This window comes from Salpingoeca rosetta, assembly GCF_000188695.1.
Source record: "Salpingoeca rosetta unplaced genomic scaffold supercont1.36, whole genome shotgun sequence".
Taxonomy (NCBI): Eukaryota; class Choanoflagellata; order Craspedida; family Salpingoecidae; genus Salpingoeca; species Salpingoeca rosetta.
The window spans coordinates 491723-501507 of record NW_004754898.1 but is presented as its reverse complement, the minus strand read 5'-3'; the positions used below and the strand labels follow the sequence as shown (position 1 = coordinate 501507).

Genomic DNA, 9785 nt, shown 5'->3' with positions numbered 1-9785 from the left:
CAGGCTCTCAGGGCGCAAGTCACGCGTGGGTCTTGCCTGCAGAACCAACCACCAAGGAAAGAAAGGCAAAAGTAACGAGAGGGAGGGAAGCATGGGAAGCAAAGGGGGGGGGGGGAGTAAGGGTCAGTCGAGATCGACAACGGCAGGCGGCGGAGTACACCGCCAACGCACGCACGCACACAACGCACAGCAGAAGCCACCCCCTTCCACCCACACCCACACACACACACACCCACACACACACACACACACACACAGCGCACAAGAAGTACTTACGCTTGGAGGAGCTCGACGAGGTATGTGTAGATGTACTTTGCCTCATCATCGTCCTCCGTGATGGGCAGCCAGTCAAGCAGATGCGTCAGCATCTCGTCTGTGCAAGGGTTGATGGTGGACGGGTGGATGAGGAGGTAAAGAATAAGCGACCGAAACGTAATGATAGGAGCAACCAACAACGTAGAGAGCAGCGAAGAAGGAGTGAACCAACTCACAACGCCAACACACACACACACACCTTCTGAGAGGCCGTGTGCTGGGTTGCGTGCAATCTTGACAAAGGCGGAGATGCAGTTCTCGGTTGCACTGGTGTTGGGCGACTCGCGGGAGCCGGGCGCCTGGATCACAGCAAGCAGCGGCTCAACAGCCTGAACGCAGCAGGACGAAAGGATGGGGTGGGGTGAGGGTTGGAATATGAGGTTTGGCAAGGCGGAAGAGCAGGGCGAGGCAATCAACGAAACGACATGTTCAACGTTCACACGCACACGAACACACACACACACACACACACACACACACACACACACACACACACACACACACACACACACGAACACGCACACACACGCACACACCGACACACACAGACACACACCCACACAATTACGCAAACGTACGGCCTTGCAGACTTCAGCAACGGCGGGGCCGGAGTGAAGGGCCATGAGGCCAACGACGTATGCCGCGAGCTCGCGCAGCTCATAGTCCTCCGAGGTGATGTGCTGCACAAACGCCTGGCTCACGTGCTGCAGATACGGCACGGCCTCCTACAGATTGGAAGCGGGGGGGGGATAGTGGGCACAGATCGGGGTAAGATGCACACAGAACAGACAGACAAGGGTACACGAGGAACGAAACACACGCACAATAACAGCCAAAACACAGCGCCTCAACCAACCAGACCAGACCATACAACAAGCAAAGCGTCTAACACCACCACAATGCACACCACCCTCCCCTCTTGCGCACCTGCTGGAACTGCTCGACGACGTCTGCAAAGGTGCTGACGGCGCAGCGGTAGTCTGCTGTAGGGCGGCCCGCGTTCAGCAGGTTCATAATCGCAGGCGCAACGCTGTCAAAGAATGGCTTCGTGCCAAGCCCGCCAATGTGCACAATTACCTGCACCAGGGTGCACACCTCGCTCAGCACCTCAAAGTCGGCCTCCTCCTCATCAGAGAGGTTCTCCTCCTCCTCTTCGTCGTGGTCCTCGTCCTGCTGCCGCTGCTCATACCGCTCCTTTGCACTGCCACCACCAGCCATGCGCGCGTGCAAGTGAATGCGTGTGGAGGTGCGTAGGTGTTTGTGTGTGAGGGACGAATGCACAGCTTGACATGAGGTATCGCACACGTCCAAGCGACAACACAAGCAAGCAGAGCAAAAATCACAGGGCAATCACACACACACACACACACACACCGCTCGTCGTAGTCCTCGAGGAGTTTGAGGACGAGGGCGGAGACCTCCGTGAGAAACTCCGGCTGCAGTGCAGCCTCGCCCATCTCTAAACACGCCAAACACGAAAACGAAGTGAGCAACGGGCGATGGCATCCTCGCAAGAACGACAGCGACGGTCGCACTCCACTCAAACAAACACCCACAGACACACACAGACACACACATACACACGCGCGCGCACACACACACACACCTGTGATGCACATGTGGATGCCGCTGATCTTTGAGGAGAGGACCTCTGGGTACGGCTCGCGCTGCGTCTCGGCAAGCAGCTTCGGATACATGTGCTGGAACAGCTTCAGCGCAGCGGCAGCACCAAACTATACTCATGCGCGCAGACGCACAACATGCGATGCAAGGGAGAGGTTGTGTGAGCACTGTTATGTGCTTGGGTGCGTGCGTGTGCTTGGGTGCGTGTGTCCGCAAGCATTCAGGTGAAAGTGCAGTGGACTGTAACGCACAGACACTCTCACACTCAACGGCGCACCTCATCGTTGGCGTTGTAGGAGTGGATGAGGAAGGACAGCAGGATGGCGGACGAAATGCGAATCCCTGCAGGCAACACCAGCACACAACACTCCAAGGTGAGACAATGACATTGCACGGTGCACCCATAACAAACCCACACAACAATCCAACACGACGACACACAAACACCGAAACTACACCCATAACGCGCACCTTCGTCAAAGTAGTAGGCGAGGTTCTTGAGGGCAATCTCAGCCACGTCCTCAACGAGCGGGGCAAACTTGCCTCCGAGGTGCTGGCTGTACAGCACAAGCATCTCAATGGCAGCGCGCTTCTCCTCCACCACAGACGTCTTGATCGCAAACCGCTGCAGCAGGCGGGGAAGCGCGGAGGGGCGGAGGGGGGGGGGGACGGGGAAGGGAGAAGGTAGCACAGTCAGCACAGCACGACATGCTTCGGAAAACAAAACAACAACGGCAAAGTGGAGGTTGTGTGGCACACCAAAAGCACACACACACACACGTCACACACACGAACACACGTCACACACACAAATCACAGCCAACCTGGTCGTCGATGGCGAGGACCTCCCAGGCCTGGACGCCGTCGGGGAGGTGCTCCACAGCCTCCTCGTCGTCCAGCTCAACAATGCCCGAGGGAAGCCGCGCAGACCGCAGCAGCGGCGGCAGCACCGTGTCCAGATACGGGTAGAAGTCGTCCCCAAGCACCTGGCAGATGCGCGCAAAGCTGCAGAGTTGGGAGGGATGGGAGGAGAGGTGTGTGTGAACAAAGGGAGCAGAGAAGAATATGAGAGGATCGCAACGCAGAATATACGCAGACACACACACACACACACACACACACACACACACAACTACACACACGAAACAAACGCAAACAGGAACCTTCCCCCCTTCGCAACTTGACCTGAACGCTGACCTTGTGTGGATGTATGAGATTTGCGGGTCGTCCTCCTCAATCTGGGCGGCGCTGGCTTGCATAATGCGCATGAGCTCGTGTGCATCCGGCGCAAACATGTCCTTGCCAACAGACACGCCCATCAGGGTGGCGGCCTCAAGCGTCTTGCCGCGCAGCATGCGGTACTGCTTTTCGTTGGCGTGCTGCAGAATGTTCTTCATAAACGGCATAAAGTCGTTGTAGTAGTCCTTGAAGCGCTCCTGTGCCACGTCCGCCACCGTCGCCAGCAGGCCAACCGCAGCCTCCTGCACAAGCATGAACCTGTGCGAGGGGGAAGACATGATGATGATGATGATGATGATGATGATGATGATGATGTGTGTGAGTGTGTGCGTATGTGTGTGGTTGTCGTGTTGTTGTGGTAGGGATGTGATCAGTGATGCGGACCATTGCCCAAACGACAGCACATCAGCACTCATCACTGATCCAGGGCGGCTATCAAGTAGAACAACAATCACAGTCACAATCACAATCGCAATCGCAATCACAATCACACACACACAGCGCGACTGACTGTGACTGGAGGAGGACGGAGATGCACTGCATGAGCATCTCGGTGTACGGCTCGAGGTCAGAGTGCTTCGTGTTGTCCATCAGGTTCACAAGCGCAAACGTGCCGTGCGCCTGATACAACACAACAAGCGGGAGGTGGAGTTGGAGAGCGAACACCAGGCATGTGAGGCACGACAACGGAAAGTTGGCGTCAAACAGGCCATACATACACACTCCGAAGGTACGACGCGTAACACAGTACGGCACACACACACACGGTACATCACAGCACATCACGCACATACACACACGCACGCCGGGCACATCACACACGCACACGCACGCGCGCGCACTGCGTCGCACCTGGACGCGCGGGTGTCCGTCTGCCTGCTTCATGCACTCGACAAATGCCGGGATGACGACTTGGTGGAAGCGGCCGGCAAAGCTCACGCCGTACTCCTTGGGCGTGCGCGGCGCAAAGTCAACCGCCATCTGCCCAATCGCATTGATGGCCGCATACTGCACACGCATGTTCTGCACGTGTGCAATGGCAGTGATTGGCCGGGGTGGGGTGGGGGGAGCGAGTTAGAAATGTCTTGTACGGGCGTGTGCGTGAGGGTGATTGTTTGTGTTGTGTGGTTGGCGAACAAAACAAACCACAACACACCACAACACACCAAACCACACACCAAACCACACACACACACACACACACACACACACACACACACACACACACAAGCATAGCTCAGCACAGGGTGCTGCTGACCTGGTCGCCGAGGAGGGGCAGGCACTTCTCGAGGATGCCGTCCAGGCTGTCACGCATCACCTTGTAGCAGCCTGCACACACACACACACACATGTCAACCAGCAGCAGTACGAGGAGGAGGTGAGCACGCAGCAGCGGACAGACTAAATCGAGTTGGACGAGGGGAGGGTACAGGCAGAGTAGAGTAACAACAACAACAACAACAACAACAACAACAACAACAACAACAACAACAACAGCCACCGCACCTTCGCCAATGGAGGAGATGGCGAGGCAGGCCGCGTAGCGCTCGCGCCAGTTGCCGCTCTCCATCAGCGGCGGCAGCAGACTAAAGGCAACAGGAACAACTTGCTTCCCGCCAAGCGCCTGCGAAATGCGGTCCTGGGGTGGCAAGGAGGGTGATGGTGATGGTGATGGTGGCGATGGTGATGTGTGCGCGTGCGTGTGCGTGCGTGTGCGTGCGTGTGTGCTTGAGGGGTGAGAGACCACACAAGGGGTGGTTGACAGGGCAGGGACAGCCCAGACCACATCACCATGTGCGTGCCAACACACACACACAGACACACAGACACACACACACACAGACACAACGGCGACTTACGAGGGCGTCCTCGCCGCAGATTGAGTTTTCGTCCTCGTTCTGGATGGGCTCGTCCTGCATCGACCACTCGTCGTCCTCCTCAACCTCCATAATCAGCTGTAATAATCACACACGCACGCGCACATGCAATTATGCAGGTACGGACATGGTGAGCACAGGTAGAGCGGGGAGGCCACGACACGGCAGCATGCACTTGACCCTGCATTGCAACCTCAACCTCACCCGCACGAGCCATCTACATCCCACACAGCCGCGCCTCCGCATCATGCACACACACACACACACACACCTGGAGGCAGACGGGGAAGATGTTGTCGACAAAGTTTGGGACCTTGCGCATCATGCTGCCGCCGCTCTCGCACAGCCCGACGCACACCTCCAGCGCCAGGCGCCGGCAGCCGTCGTCCATCTCCTGCACACACACACACACACATGAAGGCGACACACACACACACACGCACACACGAAGGCGCACACACATTTGGAAATACATACGTGTGAGTAATGATTCCAGTGTTGAAAATGCGAGTTTGTGCGAGTGTGCGCGAACATGTGCAAAACATCTGTGCAAAGTACCCTGCAGCACACATCACAGCCACCACTGAACACAACGAAGGAAACGTACGCCGTTGCTTGTGAGGCTGAGCATAAGCTTGATAATGTCGACAATGTGGGCCTTGAAGAGCTTTGGCTGCGTCTCCGTAAGCTCTACCAGCGCCTTGAGCGTCTTCTCGCCCGCAGACACCTGAGACGCCTCAAGCGCCTTTGCAACAACCTGCGTGTGTGTCATGGTGTGTGAATGAGGGTGAATGAGTGAAGGGGACACGAGACACAATGGGTATGGAGACACGGCTACAGTTGAAACAACCCACAAACAAGTCCATCGACAGTTCAGCAGATTATTCATACACACTTTGACACTTAAACACACACACAGACGCACGCATACACCCACACACGCACCATGATGGTTGGCGGGAGGAGGTCTGCAAAGTAGCGAGCAATCTGCGTCTCCATGCGGCCGAGCAGTCCGCTCAAGGCCAGCGCAGCAGACACTTGCACCTGTGTACACACACATACACAGTGGCGTTGGACGGTGGGTGAGCAAGGTGTCCTAAATGAGCACATACAGTGACAAGCCGCATTCGTATGCATGCATGCGCACACGAGCGGCACACGACACAACAAGATGTGCATGCGTGCATTCGTATGTCCGTGCAATGGGTGTGCGCACACCTTGAGGTCGTCGTGGCTGATGCTTGATGCAAGGAGGTCACGGATGGCCTCGGCATACTTCTCAATGCTCGTCCCAAACACACCAGGGATGCAGCTGCCGTCAAGCAAAACGCGCGCACACGAATGTGGACGTGTATGTGCGAGTGTGTGGATATGTAAGCAACAGCATGGCGGCCACCAGCTTGAGGTGGCATGTCACATCCCCACAGGTTCACACACACGCACACACACACCATACACTACTTCATGCACACACACACACCACACACTACTTCATGCACACACACACACACACACTACTTCATGCACACACGCGCGCGCACACACCTGAAGATGAAGAGGGATGTCTCGAGGTGGTCTGCGTTGCCGGATTGGGCCATGGCCCACAGCGTCGGCAGCAGCTCCGGCCAGTACTCGTCAGCGCACGGCATCATCAGCTGCACGTGATGTGCATTGTTATGGGGTTGAAGGTGGTGTGTGTGTGTGTGTGTGTGTGTGTGTGTGTGTGTGTGTGTGTGTGAGGAGGTGCAGGAACGAGGCGCATGCATGATGACCAACGCAAGCTGCTGTTGTGGTCGTTATTAACACTCTACAAACATGCAGCACAAGCCCATCCAGCACACACACACACACACACAACCGCACAATCCCATCCCCTTCTCCCCGTGCCATCCCATTGGCTTACGTCTGTAATGTCGTGGCCTGCCTCCTCTGCCTGATCGGAAATCTCCATGCCAATCGCCTTCACAACAGCGGCAACGCACTCGCACACCTTGTGCTTCAGGCTCTCGTTGTCCTCGCTCCTGTCGCGCGGGGAAAGTGAGATGCAGAGTGGAGGGCGTGAGATGACAGTGGTGGTGGTTTGTGTGCTTTTGTTTTTGTGGGGGGGGGGGGAAGGGCACGTGGACTCGTGTGTGCACATGTGTGGATGTGTGCTTTCAAGGAGGTTGGGGATGCTCACCAGTTGGAAAGGAGCTCGAGCAGCTTGGCTTTGATGGCACCCTGTATGCATGCACGCATGAGAGCACAGGAGACCGTGAGCACAACCGTGTAGCGACAACACGGCATCCACCTAGAAGCGCGACAAACTGCAAACAAAGCAAGACAAGCAAGACAAGCAAGACAACATACCCACACACAGATACAAACACACAGACACACGCACACACACGGGTACGCACGCGTGTCTCGAGGTTGCATTCGCTCCAGAAGTTGAAGTTGACTTGCACCATGGAGAAGCAGTGGCGGCGGAACAGCAGCGCGGCAAGTTGCCGGACCTGTCCACACAAAATGTCCAGCTGAATGTGAGCATACTTGTTCTTGGCGAACACACACACACACACACCACACGCACACACATACATACATACATACACACACACGCACGCGCGGACACACACACACACACACACACACACACACACACACACACACAAACAAACAAACAAACACGTACGCCATCGTTGGAGCTTGACTCGATAATCTGCAGGAGAGCGATTGCGGCGCTGGCAATGTCTTGCTCAAACAGTGCGTCAAGGGCCGCCTGCCAATGCAACAGCAATCATCGCCCACGTCAAGCAGCAGTTATATCGTCATGTATGGAATGCACGCACATACAAAGCAGAGTCAACGTCAACATCAGCATCAAGGCATGATGCAGCACAAGACCCAAGAATAACAATCACGCGAAGGCTAGAAAGTGGACATCTCAGTCTCCCGCACACGAGACAGGGGCGTTTTGGACCCCCGCTCGAGCGAGATGCGAGTGATCAGGTGTGGCGTGTGGTGCAGTAGTCGTACCTCGCCCTGCTTGCGCACGTCATCGTGGGGGTTGAGGCAGCTCTCGAGCGCCTCGTGCAAACGCTGGGCCGTGGACATGGTTCTGTTTGTCTGTGGAAGTGATGTCTTCTACAGTGAAGCACAACACCAACATGGGCAGGCAGGTGGATTGAACAAGGGATGAGTGTCGAGGAGGAGGAGGAGGAGGAGGAGGAGGACACGGCAGCCGGATGGCATAAAAGACATTCGTTCAACGTGCGCATCATGCCAGTTGCCCAGATCACAAGGCAAGGTGACCAACAATCCACATCACACACCACACACACACACACACTCCCTTCTTATATCCACTCTCCCTTCACATCCACTCACCCACCCACCCACACACGACATCAACACATCACAGCGGCACACACGTGTGTCTTCGTCTCCCTCTTCTTCTTCGTCTTGAGCCTTTGTGCACACACACACGCACGCACGTTTTTCTCCTCTGTTGTTCTTCTTGCTTGCTTTGCTTGCCGTTTGTTTTTGTTGCTTGTGCGCGCGCCCTCTCCACGTGTGTGAGAAAATTCATGTGTGTTTTCAATAGATCGCCAACACACCTGGCCTGTCACTTTTGACAGGCGCTCTTTTCGTAGGACCCGACCTGGTTGTATGCCAGTCCACTTTTGCTCTCCTCCCCCTTTTGCGCTCCAGAAGAGCCAACACAACACAACACGAAGCGAGGACGGAAAGGAAGGAAGGTGTTTTGTTTGCTGCTGGTTGTGTGTGCGTGTGTGCGTGTGTGTGTTTCATCGGAGTGCATCGGTCGGTCGGACAAGCGAGCAAGGAAGGGCGCAGCGATCGCGCAGGGAAGCACGCAAGGGCGGGAGGAAGTTGACGTGGAAGGTGGAAGGAGGGCACGGTACCGGCTCATCATCTGCGCAGCGTGAAAGATGGGCACCCGCCGCACAACGTGGTGGCAGCGCCTGCTCCGAAACGAGTCGTCCACAGAGGACGGTGATATCAGCGGCCGTGGTGATGACAACAACAGCGGCAGCCCCGCCTCAAGCAGCGGCAACACCAGCGGCTGGCACCGGTTGAAACGGGCCATGTCCCGCGGCTCGGATCCGCGCACGCCAGCCTCCACAGACGGCCGCCAGCCATCGATCCCGGAGGAAGGCGAGGAGGATGAACCAGAGAAGCAGGTCGGCAACAACGCCTGGCTCTTTGCCGCCGAGAAGGAGGCACCATGCTGTCTCAGCTGCGGCAAGCGCTTCTCCGTCATGGTGACCCGGTACGTGCATGGCCTGGATGTGCTGCTGCATTTCGGTTGTGGCAGTGGTTGCGTTTGAGTTGTAGTATACTGTTGTATGTTGTGTTGTGTTGATGTGGTGTTGTGGTGTTGTGTTGTTGATGTGGTGTTGGGGTGTTGTGGGGTGTTGATGTGGTGTTGGGGGGTGTTGTGGGGTGTTGTGGGGTGTTGATGTGCTGCTGCATTTCGGTTGTGGTTGCGTTTGAGTTGTACTGGTGTGTTGTGTTGTTGTTGTATGGTGTGGTGTGATGTGGTGTTATGTTGTGTTGTGTTGTATGTTGCATGCTGTACTGTGTTGTCTTGTGTTGTCTTGTGTTGTTTTGCGTGCACCTTGTTTGCTCAGGAGCACTTTCATTCACTGTCGCACACCGTGCCCATCTTGCCCTTCGTCTGTGTTTTTCTCATTGCGTGCATGTGCAGATACAACTGCCGCGCTTGCC

At 56.1% G+C, this 9785-nt stretch overlaps 2 protein-coding genes across 2 annotated transcripts in view; one reads left to right on the top strand and one right to left on the bottom strand.

The window, feature by feature from the left end:
• Positions 1-8623, bottom strand: part of PTSG_10377 (uncharacterized protein) — a 9363-nt gene extending 740 nt beyond the window's left edge. Inside the window, exons 1-27 of the mRNA XM_004988372.1 lie at positions 8531-8623; positions 8073-8180; positions 7729-7815; positions 7454-7549; positions 7234-7274; positions 6958-7075; positions 6600-6709; positions 6273-6366; positions 6000-6098; positions 5662-5811; positions 5326-5448; positions 5037-5132; positions 4684-4816; positions 4436-4506; positions 4030-4200; positions 3689-3798; positions 3136-3435; positions 2763-2943; positions 2410-2563; positions 2216-2280; positions 1922-2048; positions 1690-1774; positions 1243-1516; positions 894-1040; positions 515-644; positions 277-373; positions 24-36 (exon numbers count right to left, since the gene is read on the bottom strand). Coding sequence (XP_004988429.1) covers positions 24-36; positions 277-373; positions 515-644; positions 894-1040; positions 1243-1516; positions 1690-1774; positions 1922-2048; positions 2216-2280; positions 2410-2563; positions 2763-2943; positions 3136-3435; positions 3689-3798; positions 4030-4200; positions 4436-4506; positions 4684-4816; positions 5037-5132; positions 5326-5448; positions 5662-5811; positions 6000-6098; positions 6273-6366; positions 6600-6709; positions 6958-7075; positions 7234-7274; positions 7454-7549; positions 7729-7815; positions 8073-8150 — 3150 coding nt within the window. The 5' untranslated portion in view covers positions 8151-8180; positions 8531-8623. The remainder of the gene's footprint in view (positions 1-23; positions 37-276; positions 374-514; positions 645-893; positions 1041-1242; positions 1517-1689; positions 1775-1921; positions 2049-2215; positions 2281-2409; positions 2564-2762; positions 2944-3135; positions 3436-3688; positions 3799-4029; positions 4201-4435; positions 4507-4683; positions 4817-5036; positions 5133-5325; positions 5449-5661; positions 5812-5999; positions 6099-6272; positions 6367-6599; positions 6710-6957; positions 7076-7233; positions 7275-7453; positions 7550-7728; positions 7816-8072; positions 8181-8530) is intronic.
• A 51-nt stretch (positions 8624-8674) lies between these two features.
• PTSG_10376 (uncharacterized protein) overlaps positions 8675-9785 on the top strand; it is a gene marked incomplete at its 3' end in the record, with an annotated part of 5966 nt that continues 4855 nt past the window's right edge. Inside the window, exons 1-2 of the mRNA XM_004988371.1 lie at positions 8675-9327; positions 9766-9785. The exon at positions 9766-9785 is cut by the window's right edge and continues 89 nt beyond it. Coding sequence (XP_004988428.1) covers positions 8987-9327; positions 9766-9785 — 361 coding nt within the window. The 5' untranslated portion in view covers positions 8675-8986. The remainder of the gene's footprint in view (positions 9328-9765) is intronic.